General features: G+C 44.4%; 2 protein-coding genes across 2 annotated transcripts in view; both read right to left on the bottom strand.

Moving 5' to 3' along the window:
* LOC139028583 (uncharacterized) overlaps positions 1 to 24,578 on the bottom strand; it is a 102,118-nt gene that overhangs the window by 38,410 nt on the left and 39,130 nt on the right. The window lies entirely within an intron of this gene.
* On the bottom strand, positions 1,666 to 24,491 carry LOC139028589 (transcriptional repressor RHIT-like). Its single transcript, XM_070446416.1, has 6 exons — positions 23,554 to 24,491; positions 22,982 to 23,112; positions 18,197 to 18,361; positions 17,291 to 17,402; positions 17,009 to 17,106; positions 1,666 to 2,831 (listed from the first exon to the last, which is right to left on the bottom strand). Exons 1-6 carry the CDS (start codon positions 23,834 to 23,836, stop codon positions 1,923 to 1,925), a joined length of 1,698 nt encoding a protein of 565 aa, XP_070302517.1. The 5' UTR covers positions 23,837 to 24,491; the 3' UTR covers positions 1,666 to 1,922.

Below are 24,578 nucleotides of genomic sequence, written 5' to 3'. Positions count from 1 at the left end.
AACGCCACGTTGCACCACAGACTGTCCAGGAGTTGGCGGATGCTTTAGTCCAGGTCTGGGAGGAGATCCCTCAGGAGACCATCCGCCACCTCATCAGGAGCATGCCCAGGCGTTGTAGGGCTGTCTCTTATACACATCTAGATGTGTATAAGAGACAGGCTCTACCGACATTACATCAAAGTTGGATCAGCCTGTAGTGTGGTTTTCCACTTTAATTTTGAGTGTGACTCCAAATCCAGACCTCCATGGGTTGATAAATTTGATTTCCATTGATAATTTTTGTGTGATTTTGTTGTCAGCACATTCAACTATGTAAAGAAAAAAGTATTTAATAASAATATTTCATTCATTCAGATCTAGGATGTGTTATTTTAGTGTTCCCTTTATTTTTTTGAGCAGTGTATATACACGGGWCACAACAAGATGAGGACAAAGGACGTCTGACTGCTATGCCATCTTGGAATGAAAATGAAAAACTACTGTGATTATTATTATTTGACCATGCTGGTCATTTATGAACATTTGAACATCTTGACCATGTTCTGTTATAATCTCCACCCGGCACAGCCAGAAGAGGACTGGCCACCCCTCATAGCCTGGTTTCTTCCTAGGTTTTGGCCTTRCTAGGGAGTTTTTCCTAGCCACGTGCTTCTACACCTGCATTGCTTGCTGTTTGAGGTTTTAGGCTGGGTTTCTGTACAGCACTTTGAGATATCAGCTGATGTAAGAAGGGCTATAAAAATACATTTGATTTGAGTGTAGAGAGTACAATGATTTGTTGCGAGCTCTGATGACAAACAGTACTGTTCCTATTTTCCTATCCCTTAATTGTTTGAAACCTGGACGTTTTGTCATATGAGGCATGTCTTACCTTGATTTAAAGTAGCATATAGCCAAAATCCCACCATATAAACGGGGAGTCAATTATTTTATAACAACTTCATTATATTCTCCAGTTCTATTGGTTTTCTTTCTTTCATTGTCTAGCAGCCAAGGCATTATCCTTGTCATATTAGCAACCCATGATAGTTGTTGCATCTTTAGAGCTCCCCTCTTTTACATTTCTAAACGGATATTTCCATCTCTGTCCATCAAATCGCATGCATGTGCAGTGCACATATTAGAAATGTGTTTTCCCGCAAATTGCATTTTTGAACATTCACACTTAGGCCTACTGCCGTGTGTGTGCACATTGCTGCACCTAAAATGTGAAGCAATAATAGTGGGAGAGCTGTTGACATTTTATGCTAAACATTCTGGTCTGTTCCATCYGCCTTATTGATGCAGCGTATACCTCCACTACACTACTTTGATACGCATCGTGGGGATTAAGAAGCGAGTATACTCAATGCACACTGAAAAATAAGTGGTTATAGGTGTATAACTGCATATACCCTACATTACTGCAAAGGATGCACTTTTGCCCAAATAAGAAAAGACCAGAGAGAACTAGACAAATCAAGACACACCACTTCCGTTAACACTGAAAAGAAAGGATCTCATTGGTTGCCGTCAAAGCTCAAAGGGTGTGACTAAATTAAAAAGGTACGCTCGCTGTTCTTGGAAATACAGTACTGCTTCTTACAATACATGTKAAATCTGCTATGATCAGTATCTTTCAAGCTGCGAGCAATTTGTTTAGAAAGAACAGTGTGTTAACAAGAATAGAGTAGAAAATTATAGAACGACTTTATTCCATCACCTCAGCAAGGTACATTTTCAACTGTCCTTGTTTTAGCCTAGGTTTATGGTCTCTATAAAAACAGGTATTTACGCAAGCCTGTTTCAAATGACAAGTTAACAAAGAGTTAATAAGGGGTATGTGGTTAATTACCTTCTTACCCCAAGACACCTCACAATATAACTATGTCAGCTAAAGAATGGTTTCCTGACATCCCCTGTGTACATCTCAAGCCACACTGCTATGATTTCTCCCCATTGTGGACACTCCTATGTCTGATAAGGTTACTCCGGAAGGGGAAGCTCTTGTAACATAGTTTGCACTTGAAAGGCCTCTCCTTGGTGTGAACGGTCTGATGCTCCTTCAAATAGTTTGCCCTAGTAAAGTGCTTCCCACATGTGGTGCAGCTGTACGGCTTGTCGCCGTCAGCCCTAATATTCGGCCTCCCACGTTGTGACCCAATGACACCAGAGGAGGTAGAAGCAGGAGCTTTTGAGCTCCCTCCTTGACCACTTGCCATTGTTTGGGTGTTGTTGGGATTGTGTGCTGTGTTATAGGCTAAATACTTGTCGTGGTGAACGCCCATCCTGACCCGGTCTGTATTGGTGGGGTAACCATGAGGTAACCGAGGAAGGCTAGACCCAGGCCCAGGATTTCTATGAACCCAGTCACCAGGCATTAGACAAGACCCTGAAGGAGAAGACCGACTACCACCAGGGGGGTCTCCCACCACTCTCTGTGAAGGCTGAAGCCCAGGGTGACCTGCTCTGTTCATCATGGATATTGTGGTGTTTGTATCATAGGAACAGGAGGGTCTATCTCTATCAGCCCCAGGCCCTGCTTCATCCCTGCACTGAGACTGTGAAGAGAAGGGTCTGGGRTGCAGACTGGATCCCTGACTGGAGCCTCTGTCTCTCTGATGACCACCAGGACTGAGGTTGTTCAGTCCKCCTGTCCACTGGTTGTGTTCTGTGTGGTGGTSGAGTCTCTGTCCCTCGCGGTTCGGTTCCGGTTCTGACTCGGGAAGGAACAGCGACTGCTCCTGATCCAGGATCCTGATCAGGGGCCAGGTTTTGTGACCCGCCGCTTCAGAGGTCCAGTCTCTCCCGCCAGCAACACTGGATATCAGCAGGTCCTCATGGACTGCAGACTYTAAACACAAATTGTACAGAAGAGCAAATAAAGGTTTATATAAGAAACTCTTTACTGTAGACACAGAAACAAGACATGATATTATAAAATGTTAACCACAMTCAAGCCCATCTCTAACACTGTGATTCAAGTACCCAACAATATGGAGCCATTGGAGTTTATTATAAAAAATTGCCATATTAAGTATAATGGAAACTCAGTCCCTGCAATGATACAAAAATAACCAAGTCAGTCAACACATAGTTAACTTTGACCATTTTGTTGAAATTAAATACAAACACTCACATAAGTACTTTGCGTGTGTGTGATGCGTCTAGTGCCGTAGTGTAGTGGTAGTTAGTGCTTTCAGCTACTGCCGCTGGCTAGCCCCAAGCAACTCTGCGTAGCAAAAGGAGAAGCCATGTACAGTGCATTCAAAAAGTATTCAGACCCTTWCCCTTTCTCCACATTTTGTTTTTTTACAGCCTTATTTTAAATGGATTAAATAAATAAAAGTCCTCAGTCTATACACAATACGCCATGAAGACAAAGCCAAAACAGATTTCTAGAAATGTTTGCACATTTATGTAAATAAGGTATTTYRTTMTWTTTTTATAAGTATTCAGACCTTTTGCTATGGCACTCAAAATTGAGCTCAGTTGCATCATGTTTCCATTGATCATCCATGAGATGTTTCTACAACTTGATTTGAGTCCACCTGTGGTAAATTCAATTGCTCGGACATGATTTGGAAAGGCACACACCTGTCTATATAAGGTCCCACAGTTGACAGGGCATGTCAGAACAAAAACCAAGCCATGAAGGTCGAAGAATTCTCCGTAAAGCTCCGAAACAGGATTGTGTCGAGGCACAGATCTGGGGAAGGGTGCCCAAAAAATTTCTGCAGCATGAAGGTCCCAAGAACACAGTGCCTCCATCATCTTAATAGTAGAAGTTTGCACCACCAAGACCCTTCCTAGGATGGCAACCCAGGGCAAACTGAGCAATCAGGGGAGAAGGGCCTTGGTCAGGGACGTGGCCAAGAACCTGATGGTCACTCTGACAGAGCTCCAGAGTTCCTGTGTGGAGAACCTTCCAGAAGGACAACCATCTCTGCAGCACTCCACAATCAGGCCTTTATGGGAGAGTGGTCAGACGGAAGCCACTCCTCAGTAAAAGACACATGACAGCCACTTGGAGTTTTCCAAAAGGCACCTAAAGGAACTCTCAGACATGAGAACAAGCATTCTCCGGTCAGATGAAAACCAAGATTGAACTCTTTGGTCTGAATGCCAAGCGTCACATCTGGAGGAAACCTGGCACCATCCCTATGGTGAAGCATGGTGGTGGCAGAGTCAGGGACTGGGAGACTAGTCAGGATCGAGGAAAAGAGCAAAGTACAGAGAGATCCTTGATGAAAACCTGTTCCAGAGCGATCAGGACCTCAGACTGAGGCGAAGGTTCACCTTCCAACAGGACAACGACCCTAAGCACACAGCAAAGACAACGCATTAGTGGATTCGGGACAAGACTCTGAATGTCCTTCAGGGGCCCAGCCAGAGCCCGGACTTGAACCCGGTCGAACATCTCTGGAGAGTCCAGAAAATAACTGTGCAGCCAACTCTGGGTCCTGGCTTTGGACGCAGAGAGAGTGGTACTGTCCCAGCGCAACAGCTCTCCCACTATAATCAACTCACGCACAGGTAACTCGTGCTTACACCACAGCCCTACAGCGGTGGCTGTAGGGACAGGGAGAGATGTTCACTGGCAGTCATAGCCACAAACATATATGTTGGCGGTCCAGGATATTGGCCACTCATCTTCGTAACCAGGACAGAGAAAATGTTCAGCAGCACCCTGGATATCTGAGCAGCCCTTTTTAGGACAGAACTGTTCAACCTAACCTAGGGAAGGGGCTAGAAAAGGTGCCTTAGAAATTGCCTGCCCTACTGAATCTGGCCAGCTTACTGTGGCTGGCAGATCATCCCCCAAATGTTAGAAACACAAGCAATGGGCCTCCAGAGTGGCGCAGTGGTCTAAGGCACTGCATCGCAGTGCTAGCTGTGCCACTAGAGATTCTGGGTTCGAGTCCAGACTCTGTCGCAGCCGGCCGCAACCGGGAGACCCATGGGGCGGCGCACAATTGGCCCAGCATCATCCGGGTTAGGAGTGGGTTTGGCCAGCAGGGATGTCCTTGTCTCATCGTGCACTAGCGACTCCTGTGGCAGGCCGGGCGCAATGCACGCTAATACGGTTGCCAGGTGTATGGTGTTTCCTCCGACACATTTGTGCGCCTGGCTTCCGGGTTAACTGGGCATTGTGTCAAGAAGCAGTGCGGCTTGATTGGATTTTGTTTTGTAGTACGCACGGCTCTCGACCTTCGCCTCTCCCGAGTCTGTACGGACTGAAACTACCAATTGAATAACACAAAATTGGGGAGAAAAAGGGGTTAAAAAATAAATAAATAAACAAGCAATATTAACAAAAAAGTGAAACCAGTTAAACCGGACAAAAAGCAGCTCGTAATAAATGCTTGGAACGTTAGAACAATAAATGGACAAAAACTCTTTCACACATCACGAGAGAAGAACTCCCTTGCTGTCCAGAGAACTGAGCAGATGTAAGATCGACATAGCAGCTCAGTGAAACAAGGTAAGCTGACGATGGCACCATCACTGAATGTTTTTCTGGAAAGGGAAACCAAACGATGAGGACTAAATACAGGGGTTGGGACGTGCCATAAGAACCAACCTTCACAGGCACCTGCAAGGCTTACCCTCCGGCATAAATGAGAGGCTAATGAAAATCAGGATTCCTCAACAAGACCAGGCATGCTACAATAATCAGTGCCAATGCACCTACATTACCAAGCCCTGACAATGTGAAAGAGCAGTTCTACTCATCCAACAACTCCCTGGAGTGAAAAACTAATCATTACTGGAGACTTCAATGCCAGGGTGGGCAAAGAGAGCACCAACTGGCAAGGAGTGATTAGCAAAGATGGAGTGGGAACCATGAATGGAAATGGGCTCCTACTCCTGAGCAAATTATCAGAGCATAGCCTCGCCATCATAAACACCATCATTGGGCAAATAGACAAGTACAAAACTACATGAATGCACCCAAGATCCAAGCACTGGCACCTGATGGATTATATCATTGTGCGACAGACCGACATTAAGGATGTCAAGATTACAACAGCCATGTGTGGCGAAGAGTGCTGCACATAGAATGGTGAGAGTGATCCTTGGTATGCACATCGTGCCAAACCACCCAAGGCAGCACATAAAAATCTACACCCTCCCCAGGGAAGCTGCAAGATGCACACCTCAAGGCTCAGTTGCAAGGCAGCTTGGATACTCAACTTGCAATCTGCATCAACCCCACGGATACCCCTTCGGYAAAATGGGAGGAGTTCAAAGAGACTGTACAGGAATCAGCAACAAAACTCCTTGGCACTAAAAAGAGAACCCACCAAGACTGGTTCGATGACAAAGATGACGAAATCACGATGCTCCTGAAGGAAAAGAACGCTGCATTGTCTTTACAAAACAACCCCCAATCTGCCTCCTAGAGAGACAAGTTCAAACACTTGCAGCAAAGACTGCAGAAACAGCTCCGATCGATGCAAGATCAATGGTGGAAGGGACTAGCAGAATGCACACAAATGTATGCAGACACACACTGCACCAAACAGTTATTTGAAAGCCTCAAAACCATCTAGGGACCGGTGAAGTCTTGCACATCACCTCAGATCAGCAGATGGCAAAACACTCCTCAGAGACTAAACAAGTATTGCAGAGAGGTGTGGAACACTTAAGCAATCTCCTGAACAGACCATCCACTGTCAACCCCACAACCATAAACCTGATGCCCCAAAAGGCCATCCAACATTACCTGGACGAACCACCTACATTTGAGGAAACTGAAAAAGCTATCCCCATGGTATCGAGTCATTCCGAGTCATCCTCAATAGGCAAACCTCTCAGAAGACAACCTCCCAGAWGCGCAACGTCGATTCAGGCCTGGTCGCAGTGGACATGATATTTATCATCAGGCAAATAAAAGAAAAATGTATTGAGCAAAACATGGACCTCTACTGCATGTTCATACATCTCACCCAAGGCTTTTGACACGGTGAACAGGGGGATTATGGAAGATCKTCCACAAATTTGTCTGCCCGCAAAAACTACAACATTATTCATGTACTCCATGACGAAATGCAAGGCCAGATCCACTGTGGTGGTGATATCTCTGAAGCTTTTCCCATCTCCAATGGCATCAAGCAAGGATTTATCTTGAACCTGATGCTGTTCAACTTCTTTCACTGCTGTCCTCAACCACGCCACGAAGGACCTTAACAAAGGAATCTACATCAGATACAGGGATGATGGTTCAATCTACGACCTGTGCAGGCTAAGAGCWAAGACCAAACCACAAGAACATTTTGTCCGCAAGGCCCTGTATGCTGATGACTGTGCCCTACTTGCGTACACAGAGGCAGACCTCCAGTATTTATCAGACAACTTTGATAAAGCTTGGGAAAAAACTGTAACCATCACACCTGTCCAACCTAGTGGTCTCCAGCATCCACCTAAGTGGATCCGAGCTCCAGAATGTCGCCCACTTCACATATCTGGGGAGCACCATCTCCAAGGACGGCTCACTCAACCAATAAATAACTAGCAGAATTCAGAAAGCAAGCCAGTCATTGGGAAGSCTGAGGAACAGGATACTAAACCATAACACCATCACTCTTTCCACAAAAGTGAAAATCTACAATGTGGTAGTCATCATAACTCTGTTMTATGGCTGTGAAACTTGGACCCTGRACAGTCGCCACTTCAAACAGCTGGAGACATTCCATACACAATCTCTGAGATCTATTATTGGTATCCGGTGGCAAAACAAGGTCTCCAACCTGGAGGTACTGCAGAAAGCTAACAGCACCAGCATTGAGGCTACCTTAAACACAACCTCAAGTTCTGCAATATCCAGCCCAGCCAACTCACAGACATTGCCTCTACCCGATCCACCTGGCACTCAAACGCTCACCGCAGTAGACAACTTTGAGCGGGACAGAAACAACTATCTGCAGCCAGAGAAAAGCGTCATACTCGCACAACCGCGTTCACAACACCATCAGAAGCACATGTCTGTCCCTCATGCTTCAGTCTGCTCTTCAAAACTGACTCCTGAGCCACTCAAGAACCCACAATAAACCGAAATGACATCCACGAGTCGTCATCGTCGAAACCGACGGACTACTAGAGAGAGATAAGGGAAATTCAGTCCCTGCAATGATACAAAAATAGCCAAGGCAGCCGACACCTAGTTAACGTTGTATTTAACAAAATGGTCACACATACTCACATAACATGAAGTACYGTACTTTTATTGCACAAAAGGGATATGTTACAAGTAGAATAACTTTTGTCACTYTGGTAACACTTGACCTTTTCTGTAAATCTGGTACCCTCGCTTTGATAAAATGAATTTTAGAATACTTAGGAAAAGGTTCAACATTACAGTACACACATCTTTACTACTTCATGTCAAGTAAACATGAATTAAGGCACTATCATTATCTGACTATAAAACACCAGTATCAATCTAAAGGCCCAAAGTGTGTCACTCTTCATCAGTGAAGCATTGTTACAGAAACCATCACACCAACCATCACCATATAATCTACTCTGCCTCATCATCATAATAATACATTATATTTGGCAGATGCCTTTCAGGGAAATCTTACATTAAAAGTAGGCCTACATTAAATAAAGTGCTGTACAAAAGATCATAAAATCAAGTGCATCAATCCAATTAATATTTAAATAAAGGACCAGATGAAACCGGTCAGATAAAAAGAGGGAGGGATTGGGTAGAGGATACGAATACGGTTTAGGGTAAGGTTTTATGTTTAAGGGGTAGGATTGTGAATAGAATACYGACCCGGTTTTGGGTGCAGGTTAGGGGGACACATAGTGCATTAGGAAAGTAAAAGTAACTTTTGACATTTTCCACATTTTGTTACGTTACAGCATTATTCTAAAATTGATTAAATTGTTTTTRCCCCTCATCAATCTACACACAATACCCCATAATGACAAAGGAAAAACAGGTTTGTAATTTTTTTGCAAATAAAAAATAAGTAACAGAAATATTCCCTTTACATAAGTATTCAGACCCTTTACTCAGTACTTTGTTGAAGCACCTTTGGCAGCGATTACAGCCTCGAGTCTTGGGTATGACGCTACAAGCTTGGCACACCTGTATTTGGGGAATTTCTCTCATTCTTCTCTGTAGATCCTCTCAAGTTCTGTCAGGTTGGATGGGGAGCGTCGCTGCAAAGCTATTTTCAGGTCTCTTTCAGGTCTCTTCAAAGATGTTCGATCAGGTTCAAGTCCGGGCTCTGGCTGGGCCCCTCAAGGACATTCAGAGACTTGTTCCGAAGCCACTCCTGTGTTGTCTTGGCTGTGTGCTTAGGGTCGTTGTCCTGTTGGAAGGTTTACCTTTGCCCCAGTCTGAGGTCCTGAGTGCTTTCGATCAGGTTTTCATCAAGGATCTCTCTGTACTTTGCTCCATTCATATTTCCCCACAGCATGATGCTGCCACCACCATGCTTCACCGTAGGGACGGTGCCAGGTTTCTTCCAGACGTGACGCTTGGCATTTAGGCCAAAGAGTTCAATCTTGGTTTCATCAGACCAGAGACTCTTGTTTCTCATGGTCTGAGAGTCCTTTTTGGTGCCTTTTGTCAAACTCCAAGCAGGCTGTCATGTGCCTTTTTACTGAGGAGTTGCTCTGGCCAGTCTACCATAAAGGCCTGATTGMTGGAGTGCTACAGAGATGGTATCCTTCTGTAAGGTTCTCCCATCTCCACAGAGGAACTCTGGAGCTCTGTCAGAGTGACCATCAGGTCACCTCCCTGACCAAGGCCCACTCCCCTGATTGCTCAGTTTGCCCTGGGTTGCCAGCTCTAGGAAGGGTCTTGGTGGTTCCAAACTTCTTCTATTTCAGAATGATGGAGGKRACTGTGCTCTTGGGGAACTTCAATGCTGCAGAAATGTTTTGGTACCCTTCCCCAGATCTGTGCCTGGAAGCAATCTTGTCTCGGAGCTCTACCGACATTTCCTTCGACCTCATGGCTTGGTTTTTGCTCTGACATGCACCGTTAACTGTGGGACCTTATATAGACAGGTGTGTGCCGTTCCAAATCATGTCCAATCAATTGAATTTACGACAGGTGGACTCCAATCAAGTTGTGGAAACATGTCAAGGATGATCAATGGAAACAGGATACACCTGAGCACAATTTCGAGTCTCCTAGCAATGGGTCTGAATACTTATGTAAATGTATTATTTTTTATAATGCGCAAAAAAATCGAATGGATGAAATAAATTAAAATCTCACCGATCTAAACACAATACCCCATAATGACAGTGACAAAAAAGTGACATTTTTGCAAATGTATTAAAAATGAAGTACAGAAATTTCACCTACATAAGCATTCACACCCCTGAGTCAATGCTTTGTAGAAGCACCTTTGGCAACGATTACAGCTGTGAGTGTTTCTGGGTAAGTCTTTCAGAGCTTTCACACCTGGACTGTGTAACATTTGCCCATTATTCTATTCAAAATTCTTCAAGCTCTGTCAAATTGGTTGTTGATCATTGCTAGACAATCCGTTTCAGGTCTTGCCGTAYACTTTCAAGTAGGAACATTCATRTTCCACTCAGAAACATTAATTGTCTTCTTGGTAAGTAACGCCAGTGTAGATTTAGCGTTGTTTTAGGTCATTGTCCTGCAGAAAGTTGTGTCTGGTGGAAAGCAGACTGAACCAGGTTTTCCTCTAGGACTTTGCCTGTGCTTAGCTCTATTCCATTTATTTTTATCCTGAAACTCCCCAGTCCTTCACYATTACATGCATACCCATAACATGATGCAGCCACCACAATGCTTGAAAATATAGAGAGTGGTACTCAATAATGTACTGTATTGGATTTGCCCCAAACACAACAGTTTGTATTATGCAGTATTACTTTAATGCTTTGTTGCAAACAGGATGCATGTTATGGAATATTTGGATTCTGTACAGGCTTCCATCTTCTCACTCTGTCTATTAGGTTAGTATTGTGGAGTAACTACAATATTGTTGATCCATCCTCTGGTTTTTCTTATCACAGCCATTAAACTCTAATTGTTATAAAGTCACCATTGGCTTCATGGTGAAATTCCCGAGAGGTATCCTTCCTCTACGGCAACTGAGTTAGGAAGGACGCATGTATCTTTGTAGGGACTGGGTGTATTGATACACCATCCAAAGTGTAATTAATAACTTCCTCATGCTCAAAGGGATATTCAACGTCTGCTTTTTTTTTTTTTTACCCATCTGTCAATAGCTGCCCTTCTTTGCGAGGCATTGGAAAACCTACCTGCTCTTTGTGGTTGAATCTGTGTTTGAAATTCACTGCACGGCTGAAGGACCTTACAGATAATTGTATGTGTGGAGTACAGAGATGAGCTGGCCATTCAAAAATCAAGGTCTTATGTGACTTGTTAAGCGACTGTTTACTSTTGAACTTACAGTTGAAGTCGGAAGTTTACATACACCWWYGCCAAATACATTTAAACTCAGTTTTTCACAATTCCTGACATTTAATCCTAGTAGGAATTCTTAGGTCTTAGGTCAGTTAGGGTCACCACTTTATTTTAAGAATGTGAAATGTCAGAATAATAGTAGAGAGAATGATTTATTTCAGCTTTTATTTCTTTCATCACATTCCCAGTGGGTCAGAAGTTTACATTCACTCAATTAGTATTTGGTAGCATTGTTTAACTTGGGTAAACATTTCAGGTAGCCTTCCACAATAAGTTGGGTGAATTTTGGCCCATGCCTCCTGACAGATGGTGTAACTGAGTCAGGTTTGTAGGACTCCTTGCTCGCACACGATTTTCAGTTCTGCCGACAAATTTTCTATAGAATTGAGGTCAGGGCTTTGTGATGGCCACTCCAATACCTTGACTTTGTTGTCCTTAAGCCATTTTCCACAACTTTGGAAGTATGCTTGGGGTCATTGTCCATTTGAAAGACCCATTGCGACCAAGCTTTAACTTCCTGACTGATGTCTTGAGCTGTTGCTTCAATATATCCATATAATTTTCCTTCCTCATGATACCATTTATTTTGTGAAGTGCACCAGTCCCTCCTGCAGCAAAGCACCCCCACAACATGATGCTGCCTGCTTCACAGTTGGGATGGTGTTCTTCAGGCTTTTTCCTCCAAACATAACAATGGTCATTATGGCCAAAAAGTTAATATTTTGTTTCATCAGGCCTGAGGATGTACGATCTTTGTCCCCATGTGCAGTTGCAAACTAGTCTTGCTTTTTAATGGCGGTTTTGGAGCAGTGGTTTCTTCCTTGCTGAGCGGCTTTCAGGTTATGTCGATATGGACTCGTTTTACTGTGGATATAGATACTTTTTTACCGTTTCCTCCAGCCCAAGGTCCTTTGCTGTTGTTCTGGGATTGATTTGCACTTTTCACCACCAAGTACGTTCATCTCTAGGACACAAACGCGTCTCCTTCCTGAGCGGTATGACAGCTGCGTGGTCCCATGGGTTTATATTTGCGTACTATTGTTTGTACAGATGAACGTGGTACCTTCAGGCACATTAGAAATTGCTCCGGGCTGAACCAGACTTGTGGAGGTCTACAATTTTTTCTGAGGTCTTGGCTGATTCTTTGATTTTCTCATGATGTCAAGCAAAGGGCACTGAGTTTGAAGGTAGGCCTTGAAATACAAATATGTCAATTAGCCTATCAGAAGCATCTAAAGCCATGACATCCTTTCTGGAATTTTCCAAGCTGTTTAAAGGCATAGTCAACTAGTGTATGTAAACTTCTGACCCACTGGAATTGTGATACAGTGAATTATAAAGTGAAATAGTCTGTAAACAATTGTTGGAAAAATGACTGTGTGTCATGCACAAGGTAGATGTCCTAACTGACTTGCCAAAACTATAGTTTGGTAACAAGAAATTGTGGAGTGGTTGAAAAACGAGTTAATGACTCCAACCTAAAGTGTACAGTGGGGAGAACAAGTGTTTATACACTGCCAGTTTGCAGGTTTTCCTACTTACAAAGCATGTAGAGGTCTGTAATTTTTTATCATAGGTACACTTCAACTATGAGAGACGGAACTAAAACAAAAATCCAGAAAATCACATTGTATGATTTAAGTAATTAATTTGCATTTTATTGCATGACATAAGTATTGATACATCAGAAAAGCAGTACTATATTGGGTACAGGAAACCTTTGTTTGCAATTACAGAGATCATACGTTTCCTGTAGTCTTGACTAGGTTGCACACACGCAGCAGGGATTTGGCCCACTCCTCCCTAAGATCTTCTCCAGTACTTCAGGTTTCGGGGCTGTCGCTGGGCAATACGGACTTTCAGCTCCCTCAAAGATTTTCTATTGGGTTCAGGTCTGGAGACTGGCTAGGCCACTCCAGGCCTTGAGATGCTTCTTACGGAGCCACTCCTTAGTTGCCATGGCTGTGTGCTTCGTCGTGTCATGCTGGAAGACCCAGCCACGACCCATCTTCAATGCTCTTACTGAGGGAAGGAGGTTGTTGGCCAAGATCTCGCGATACATGGCCCCATCCATCCTCCCCTCAATACGGTGCAGTCGTCCTGTCCCCTTTGCAGAAAGCATCCCCAAAGATGATGTTTCCACCCTCATGCTTCACGGTTGGGATGGTGTTCTTGGGTTGTACTCATACTTCTTCTTCCTCCAAACACGGCGAGTGGAGTTAGACCAAAAAGCTTCTATTTTTGTCTCATCAGACCACATGACCTTCTCCCATTCCTCCTCTGGATCATCCAGGATGGCATTGGCAAACTTCAGACAGGCCTGGACATGCACTGGCTTAAGCAGGGGGACCTTGACGGCATAGTGTGTTTACTAATGGTTTTCTTTGAGACTGTGGTCCCAGCTCTCTTCAGGTCATTGACCAGGTTCCTGCCGTGTAGTTCTGGGCTGATCCCTCACCTTCCTCATGATCATTGATGCCCCACGAGGTGAATCTTGCATGGGCCCCAGACCGAGGGTGATTGACCGTCATCTTGAACTTCTTCCATTTTCTAATAATTGCGCCAACAGTTGTTTCCTTCTCACCAAGCTGCTTGCCTATGTCCTGTAGCCCATCCCAGCCTTGTGCAGGTCTACAATTTTATCCCTGATGTCCTTACACAGCTCTCTGGTCTTGGCCATTGTGGAGAGGTTGGAGTCTGTTTGATTGAGTGTGTGGACAGGTGTCTTTCATACAGGTAACGAGTTCAAACAGGTGCAGTTAATATACAGGTAATGAGTGGAGAACAGGAGGGCTTCTTAAAGAAAAAACTAAACAGGGCTGTGAGAGCCGGAATCTTACTTGGTTGGTAGGTGATCAAATACTTATGTCATGCAATAAAATGCAAATTAATTATTTAAAATCATACAATGTGATTTTCTGGATTTTTGTTTTAGATTCCGTCTCTCACAGTTGAAGTGTACCTATGATAAAAATTACAGACCTCTACATGCTTTGTAAGTAGGAAAACCTGCAAAATCGGCAGTGTATCAAATACTTGTTCTCCCCACTGTATGTAAACTTCCGACTGCAACCGTATTTAGGCTTGACATAACAAAGGGGTTGAATACTTAATTCCACTTTGACATTATGGGGTATTGTGTCTGTAGGTGAATGTAATTGTGTAACACAACAAAAATGTGGAAAAAGTCAACGGGTGTTAACTGGATACTTTCTGAAGGCACTGTAGGTATACTGAGAAGACACGGGGGTGGGGGGGTTAYGTAGGACAGAGTCAATGATAGACCACAGGCAATAGGTTATAGGCATCCTTGAAGAGATGTGTTTTTAGGAGGTTTTTGAATGAGAATACTGTGTCTGCATATTGTATGTGTGTGGGGGGGAGTGCATTCCAGAGCCTGCGCCAGAGCAGTTGAAGGTTCAGGCAACCATGGTGGAGAGGCGGCAGGTAGCCTAGCGGTTAAGAGTATTGGGCCAGTTACTGAAAATGTCATCGGTTCGAATCCTTGAGCAGACCAGTTGAAAAATCTGTRGATGTGCTCATGAGCGAGGTACTTAACCCTAATTGCTCCAGTATCGCTGTCAATAATGGCTGATCCCTGGCCGTGACCTCACTCTCCCAGGGTGCCTCAGATATTTAAAAAAACATATTTCCATTTCCATTTCACATCTAACACTCACACTGGTTAACTACTAATACATGCAGTGAAACAGGACAAATATAAGCACCCCCTATTTGACCTGTGAATGGGGGGTGACATGGAAACCAGCAGAGGAGGAGCAGAAGGGGCACGTGCTGGGTGAAGGTCAGAGAGGTAGGTGGGTGCCAGGTTGTGGGGGGCTTTGTAGGTGTCTGTCTTAAAGTTAATACGGGATTGCACAGGGAGCCAGTGTGGATTGATGAGGATTGGTGTGATGTGATCGGTTGATCTGGTTCAGGTGAGGATTCTGGCAGCAGAGTTCTGGACCAGTTGAAGTCGGTTGGTGAGTTTGGGAGGCAGTGTTGCAATAGTCCAAACGGGAAGTGACGAGGGCATGGATGAGGGTTTCGGTCCAGAGTGACCCCGAGGCTTTTGACTTGTGCTGACAGAGGGACCGGGAAACTATCTATGGGGATGCTGAGGTTGTACTGGGCATTGTAAGTAGGTGGTGGTGGATGTCATGGATTTTCAGGAACTTGTTGCACTGTTCAGGGGAGGAGTCTGCAGGGAAGCTGTCAGGAGGCTGAAGTAAGCGGTTCGCTGTGGAAAAGGGGACCTTTTGGTTGTTTTTACCAGAGGTCGGAGTAGTAAGATGTTCTTGCAGCTGAGAGGGCGTTCTTATGTTTTAACAGGTGATCTGTTTATGCTTGAGAATGACGTACTAGACCAGTCCTCTTGCAGCCGTCCACTGGCTTTTAACTGGCGTAGCTCGGGGGTGTACCAGGGAGCAGTGGGTGAAGGAGACTGAGCAGGTTTTGAGGGGAACGAGGGAATCCAGGGGAAAGGAAAGGCAGTCATTGCAGTTAGTGATGAAGGGACTGGGAATAAGGACTGGGGTATGTATTAATAAGGCTCATGAGATCAGTGGGGTTTTATGTCATCATACTAATTTTTTCCTCAGTTCACCTCTTCCAGTTCCCTATACATCCAAAACCAACATAATTAACTACAAACTAACTAGTACTACATTACATGTCACTATACTCTATTCATTGGCCATGAGCATTTTCTGCTGGTGTATCCTGAGGTAGCTCCTCTCTGAGAACCTCTTCCTGCAGTGCGTACAGGCAAACATTCTCTGTCCTGTATGGACCTTAAGATGATCTTCAGGTGGGAGAACCTCTTCTCACACTGGGGCAGCTGAAGGATTTCTCCCCTGTGTGGACCCTCTGGTGCCTCTTCAAGTGGTGCTGGTGGGAGAACCTCTTCTCACACTGGGTGCAGCTGTAGGTTTTCTCCCCTGTGTGGACCCTCTGGTGCCTCTTCAGGTTGAACGAGCGGGAGAAACTGGCATGGCACAGGTGGCAGCCAAATAATTTCTCCCCCATGTGTAGCCTTTGGTGGAGCTCCACCTGTTTAGGGAAACTGAAGACTTTCCCACAGAACGAATACGGGAAGCGCTTCTCTTTACCACCAGATCTACTGACASCGTTACTACTACTGTCATTTGTCAATGGGCTTGTGTATCCATTTAGTGTTGAGGCACTGGCATTGTCTGAGGTCTGGTTTAACATTAGGGGAGTGTGAGGAGGATGAAGGCCAGGTAGTGTCTGTGATGTCACAGGGTCCATGTTCCAGTTGATAGATCCTATAYAAGGCAGGCTGAAGGCAGCATCTGTTAGAGGGTTAAGCTGAYGCGCCATCAGTCTCTCTGAATCACAACTATAGGAGCAGGACGGAGCATCGCTAGCCGAGTCTGTGTCTGTTCTCTCCTGCCGCATACGGACACCTCCCCGTCGCCGCGGACCAAATCTACGCCTCGCCCTGGTCTCAGCAAGTCTGTTGTCATGGAGACTAAGTTCAGACGTGGTTTTGTATTCCACTGTCTGTTTCTGGTTGTGGTTAACAGTGTTGTTCCCCAGCCCAGAGTTGAGGACGCTGTCCCATCCACTGACCTCCACTATGTTGTCCCGCGGGCCCTTGGCTGCACCTGTCTGGGTCTGGGAATCCAAGATGGCCGCCCAGTCTCCTCTGTCATCCTCCAGCCAACCACCTGCAGAAAGAGGTTATAAAATAAACATGGCAGAGAAAACTTTACATATGTGTTTTTTTTTGTCATTTACCTGTTCAAGTTCATACATTGTGTTTTTTATGTAAATATAAATTGTGTTGATTTCATGTTATGTAAGTGCACCACTATTCCCATTGAAGTATATGTATATGTATTTCTCCCTTACCTTGCTCCCCCATCTTTAGTCCACTCAGCAGATCAATGCTCTCTGGTTCATCTTCTATTGTCTCCTCTTTGACCAGCAGCAGATCAGGCTTCCCATCCTCCATGTCTACTGACTGTAAGAGATACAGAGTGAGAGGATGTTGGATCAAGAATTAGGGATTGCTATGAGTACTATCCAAACGTGTTAATTGATTTGATTACCTGACACTCTTTAATGGTTTGATAATTCAAAGACATGGTCCCACACTTAAGACAAAATGAATCAAGACCTGGGCCCGTATCCACTGTTGGGTTTTGAGAATGTGAAATATACTTATTCATGTCACTGATGGAGTGCTGAGGTTTAGAGTGTCGACACCAGAATTTAATGGTTATAGGAGGAAGGTATATAGTGTGTGCAATTAAGCTTGGAATGTSTTGAGTGCAGGGAAGCGATTACATGTGGCAGGCATTGATAAGGGGAGAGAGCCATGGATTAGGTCAGGTCAGGTCACCTTAAGGGAGAAATAGAAGTTTATGGCCCATATCACTAGTGTCCTGCCTAGCAGTAAAGAACAATGTTTGTACAGATGGGTAGGAGGAGACTCAGCCTAGGAGAAAGGGTTAAATATCAGTGCTTGTGTGAAATGTCTTTTGTCTGAATCCAGCTGTTTCGACCCTTTGGAAAGAATTAAACTTGGTTAAGCTTCTCTAGTGTCCGTCGAGTTATTTACTCTGAAAATAAGAACCTAACACCACAAAGCATCTAAGAGTAAGAGTGCTGATCTAGGATAAGGTCCCCACTTGTCTATATAGTCTTATTCATTAAGATCTAAAAGGCAAAACGGATCCTAGATCAGCACTCAGATCTTTGTGGATACGGGCCCTGACCTAATACCATTCAGACAGTAGTTCACAGTGGGCTCACCTCAGTGAGACTGTGTGTGGTCCTGTGATGCTCAGCTGGTTCCTCTCTGGGTTCAGGAGGAGGTGTAGTCTGGTTGCCCTCCATGACCATGTTCCCCTCAGGGTTCCCCAGACCCTCCTCACACCCCTCCTCCTTCACCAGCAGCCCCTCTGGACCCTTCTCCTCCTGGAAGAGACAGGTGATACAGATCACATAGACATACACTCCCTCAGGTACGTACACACAGATWATAAACACACTTTCAACATGGAGTGTTTACCCATCCCCACTGTTTGAGTCCTATACTGTAGTTACAGAATGACTTCATTGTTTAACCCATCATGGTGGACATAAGATGTTGTGGTGTACATTTTGACGTGTACAGTAGGTGTTTGTTAGTGTGTGGGTATATTTMTTATATTTAAGTGTATATTGGTTATATAGCGCTGTCATGTTTATGCAGAATAGAGTGAGATCAGATGTGATGCATACTAGTCTCAATGAAAGTCTGAATAAAACATCCCATTTRGTGTTCATTAAACAAACAAGTTTTAAATACACCATATGAAAACCACACATACCTGTCTCAACAAAAAATGTGCATGAACTTGATAAACTGTAGGGGCTGTGGTATATGGAGGGGGTGGTATATGGCCAATATACCACGGCTAAGAGCTGTTCTTAAGCACGATGCAACGCGGAATGCTAGGACACAGCCCTTAGCCGTGGTATATTGGCCATATATCACAAACCCCCAAGGTGCCTTATTGCTATTATAAACTGGTTACCAACATAATTAGAGCAGTTAAAATAAATGTTTTGTCATACCCATGGTATGTATACAGTCTGATATACCATGGCTTTCAGTCAATCAGCATTCAGGGCTCGAACCACCCAGTTTATAACAGGCTATAGGCCTAGGCTATACAAAGTGCATGGTCGGAGAAGCATAGGGAAAAGTTAAACGTCTAACTTCGTTCCCGYGTTTTTGCGCRGCTGGGATGGTGTAAATAAAAACTAGGCTACACTGCATTACACACTGCAAGTGATATTCCAATCATGAGCCCTGGCCTTCCCTGCTCTTGCTGATGTAAACATTTTTTTGCTGTCTAACTAATGGCTGTGCTGTGTATGGTGGCACTTCAGGAGGCAAGTCAAAGGCTTCTTCAGAAAATCATTTTTGATTTGTCCCAAAAAATGCAATATACTGTATCTGTGGAGGGACTGGTAAAGGGTGGACCTAGTGCTATAGTAGGATTTAACTGTACTGATGGTGACGCTGTTGTCTGTGGTGATAGTTAACAGTGGAGAGGACCGTACTGATAAATGCATAGATCTGAATAACTTGACACAACAGATGAGAAATTAAAATAATGCTGTTGAACCACCAAATCTGAAACAAATTGTATGGGATGGCAGGGATGTTGGCGAGGATCAGAAAGTTAATCACAATAGYAAAATGTAAATACATTTTTGGGTTACCATGCTATTTCAATGGCAATACATTCTGTTATGCAGCATAATGAAACATTTAATTTACCATTTTGGGAGGAAGTTGCCAAAACTTTGCAATGGCGGATTGGAAAACCGTTTGTCACTAAAAGTWGTGTCAAATCTTAAGAATATGTGGGACAAGAATAGAGGGAATGTCAACTGCTCAGAGAAGACCCTCAGTCTGCCAACTTAATATGCAAAATGTACACACGTTTTAGGATAAAGAGGTCTCCAAGAGTGTCAGTGGTGCAGCCCAATCAAATCTCAGACACCCAAGATATTGGGAATGAATACTACCACTTAGAGACAAAGTTGTAGTAGAGGTTTATCAGARGAGGAAATCGTGGGCACCAATATCGATAATTTTATATAATATCGATACCATTTGATATTGATTTGAGTGAGGCATATCGTGATATTGGTTTATTCTTCCTTTTAACCTACACTGTTCTCTAAAAAGGCATACATGACTGTTCCTGCATGAACAAAACCCTCTCACTGCTTAGCATACTTTAAAAAAAACGYCCACTGTAACAGGCTGCCTAGCATACTTAATTGCCTGCTGATGGACCATCAATTGTGGATGTCAGTGTGTGAACAGGCAGTGGCTTGGATAGTTGTTGTCCTTTTTGGCATTCCTGTGACATCGGGTGCAGTAGGTGTCATGGAGGGCAGGTAGTTCGCCCCCGGTGATGCGTTGTGCAGACCGCACCACCCTCTGGAGAGCCTTGCGGTTGAGGGCGGTGCAGTTGCCGTACCAGGCTGTGATACAGCCCGACATGATGCTCTCGATTGTGCATCTGTTAAAGTTTGTGAGGGTTTTAGGTGACAAGCCAAATTTCTTCAGCCTCCTGAGGTTGAAGAGGTGTTGTTGCGCCTTCTTCACCACACTGTCTGTGTGAGTGGACCATTTCAGTTTGTCTGTGATGTGTACGCCGAGTAACTTAAAATGTTCRACCTTTCCACTGCTGTCCCTTCGATGTGGATAGGGGGTGCTCCCTCTGCTGTGTTTTGTTGACGTTGAGTAAGAGGTTGTTTTCCTGACACCACACTCCGAGTGCCCTCGCCTCCTCCCTGTAGGCTGTTTCTTCTTTGTTGGTAATCAAGCCCACTACTATTGTGTCGTCTGCAAACTTGGTGATTGAGTTGGAAGCGTGCATGGCCACGCAGTCGTGGGTGAACAGGGAGTACAGGAGGGGGCTGAGCACGCACCCTTGTGGGGCCACAGTGTTGAGGGTCAGCGAAGTGGAGATGTTGTTTCCTACCTTCACCACCTCGGGGTTGCCCGTCAGAAAGTCCAGGACACAATTGCACAGGGCGGGTTGAGACCCAGGGCCTCCAGCATGATGATGAGCTTGGAGGGTACTATGGTGTTGAATGCTAAGCTGTAGTCAATGAACAGCATTCTTACATAGATATTCCTTTTGTCCAGATGGGATAGGGCAATGTGCAGTTTGATGGCGATTGCGTCGTCTGTGGACCTGTTGGGACGGTATGCAAACTGAGGTGGGTCTAGGGTGGCCGGTAAGGTGGAGGTGATATGATCCTTGACTAGTCTCTCAAAGCACTTCATGATGACAGAAGTGAGTGCTACGAGGCGGTAGTCATTTAGTTCAGTTATCTTTGCTTTCTTGGGTACTGGAACAATGTTAGCCATCTTGAAGCATGTGATGACAACAGACTGGGATAGTGAGCGATTGAATATGTCCGTAAACACACCAGCCAACTGGTCTGTGCATGCTTTGAAGACGCGGCTAGGTATGCCATCTGGGCCAGCAGTCTTGAGGGTTAACACATTTAAATGTTTTACTCGTGTCGGGGGGTGGGGGGGCAGTCCTTGTTAGCGGGCCTTCACGGTGATACTGTATTATCCTCAAAGCGGATAATACACGTCACAGACACCGACGTCACACTTCCAGTTTGTCTGGAAGCGTGACGTCGGTGTCCGTGACGTGGTTGGATTTATTTTCGGAGTCCGTTATTTTCTGTAGACCCTGCCACATGCGTCTCGTGTCTGAGCCGTAGAATTGRGAGTCCACCTTGTCCTTGTACTGGCATTTCGCATGTTTGATTGCCTTGCGGAGGGAATAGCTACACTGTTTATATTGACATATTCCCAGACCTCTTTCCATGGTTAAATGCGGTGAATCGTGCTTTCAGTTTGTGCAATGCCACCATCAATCCACGGTTTCTGTTTAGGGTAGGTTTTAATAGTCACAGTGGGTACCACATCTCCAATGCACTTCTTTATAAACGCACTCACTGAGTCAGCGTATAGGTCGATGTTGTTCTCGGAGGCTGACCGGAACATATGCCATATGCCAGAAGCGTTGCTTCCGATTGGTCGGACCAGCGTTGAATGGTTCTCGTCACTGGTACATCCTGTTTGAGTTTCTGCCTATAAGACGGAAGGAGCAAGATGGCGCCGTGGTCAGATTTGCCAAAGGGACGGCGGGGGAGGGCTTTGTATGCATCACGGAAGCTAGAAAAGCACTGGTRGAGGGTATTCAGCATGCGTGTATCACAATCAATATGCTGGAAGAATTTAGGTAGACTTGTTCTCAAATTTGCTTTGATAAAATCCCCAGCTACAATAAATGCCGCCTCAGGATGTATGGTTTCCAGTTTGCATATAGTCCAGTGAAGTTCCTTGATGGCCGTCTTGGCGTCTGCTTGAGGGTGAATGTACACAGCTGTGACTTTAACTGACGAGAATTCTCTTGGTAGGTAAAATGGCCGGCACTTGATTGTAAGGAATTCTAGATCGGGTGAGCAGAAGGACTTGGGGCATTGGAAGGTGGTTTCTACAGACCATACTGAGTAATCCCAACCTGACTTTTACCTCTGCACATAGAATAGTTTATTTCTCTATAAGCCAATATGTAATTTATAGGCCTACAGTGTATTGCATTGGGACCAATAGAGTAGGTGGAGTAGGAAGMGTTCCTGCCTTCTTCACCTCAGTCCCCCATGAAATAACACCATATATAGATTCTGTTTTAAATCCACATTTAATATCACTTAAATATGCACAAATATGGATCATTGTTAATGTTAAGACAATTATTTTTCATATCATGAATAAATACAGGTTGACACTTTACGTGGGGTACTTTTATTTAGAAAAATGTTGAAGTACTTTTTAGTGTTGCTGATGAGACGCTAATAGACGAGAGGAGGTTTAACAAGCTCCCCTATGGCAGATAAATTAGGATGTACATGTATGCAAATTAATAGCTATGCGGAGCCTTTGAAATAAAACGGGCCAAATTTGATGTACTGTAACTTTTAATGTTACACTATGACACAAACCTCTATCACAATAACATGCTGGGTTGAGGTTCCACTCCCCTCATCAACAGCTATTGGTTGGTCATCTCTCCACGCGTTGTGTCCCGCTGGCTTCGCAAAGCTCCTGTGGCCTCCAGTGAGATGTCCTTCACCTGAGAAAATTATTGGGGAAAAGGGGTGGTTAAATTATGTACTGTCAATGCTCAATTGTATATTGTACATTATTGACACTGTCTACAATTGGCAAGGATGTAAAGTAACACGTCTCATAACTTCTTGATATACTATTTATTGATTGATTATGTTCCATGCATCACATTCTTTTTTAGTATGATAATAGGACATTCAGTAAATCAATAATCTACTTAGAATATGATCTTGTCTTTGTGCAAGAATAATTTGTTCTTAATTGGTCTGCCTTGTAAAACAAAGCTCAAATAAAAAAGTTGTGAAAGATAGGTAAGTAATAAGGGGAAGTTTTGCATACTATCCAAAAACTGTCCAAGACCAAATCCTGGACAACACATCTGAACACACGCGCAGAGGAGAACGGGGCGACAGGCCCCGAAGCATCTGCCTTCTTCATAATGTACCTCTTGCCATTCCTCTGTATCGATCGAGGATCTTGACACTACTGGGACGACTGGCGAGGGCGCGCTCTCGGATTGTCCTCTCTGCGCGCTCCCGTGCCACCTTCAGGTCCATTAGCTGTAGTTTCCTCCTTAATGCCCTGTTTTCTTTCTGGCTTTGAGTTATTTCCAAACGAAACACTGCATAGTCGTCGTCTACGAGTTTACAGATATCTGCCACGGCTGAATTCGCTAGCACCTCCATGATGGAGGCTATTTGAGTGTGAAAAACCATACAGTTAGCCATTGTTACTTTTAGCTAACGTTAGCTAGCTAGCGTTACCTATATAACGTTAACGTCTATCAACCAAGTCCTGTATCCAACGCGAATTAAATACAACATCGGGTAAATATGTGATGCTGTGCAGTTAAATTAGTCATATTTTGAGTTCCCTCGTGTTAATAAACGTCTAAATAACAATAAAAACGCTGACGTGGAAGTGCTTCTTGGTCATTGTTTACTTCCGTTTACGCTCTTCATTTGCGTTTCCAGCAGACTAGATGCTGTATTGCTGCCTTTCTCAGGTCAGAGTGCGAATTACACATTTCAATACACTACATGACCAAAAGTATTGACACCTGCTCGTGGAACATCTCATTCCAAAACCTTGGGCATTAATATGGAGTTGGTCCCCAGTTGCATCTATAACAGCCTCCACTTTTCTGTGAAGGCTTTCCACTAGATGTTGGAACATTGCTGCAGGGAATTGCWTCCATTCAGCCACAAGTGCATTAGTGAAGTCAGGCACTGATGTTGGGCAATTAGGCCTCCAATTCATCCCTAAGGTGTTCGATGGAGTTGAGGTCAGGGCTCTGCAGGCCAGTCAAGTTCTTCCACACCGATCTCGACAAACCATTTCTGTATTTACCTCGCTTTGTGCATTGGGGCATTATCATGCTGAAACAGGAAAGGGCCTTCCCCAAACTGTTGCCACAAAGTTGGAAGCACAGAATCGTCTAGAGTGTCATTGTATGCTATAGCGTTAAGA

The sequence above is a fragment of the Salvelinus sp. IW2-2015 genome, linkage group LG13 (genome assembly GCF_002910315.2).
Source record: "Salvelinus sp. IW2-2015 linkage group LG13, ASM291031v2, whole genome shotgun sequence".
Lineage (NCBI taxonomy): Eukaryota > Metazoa > Chordata > Actinopteri > Salmoniformes > Salmonidae > Salvelinus > Salvelinus sp. IW2-2015.
Note: the sequence above shows the minus strand (reverse complement) of the source record. Positions and strands in the feature narration are given on the sequence as shown.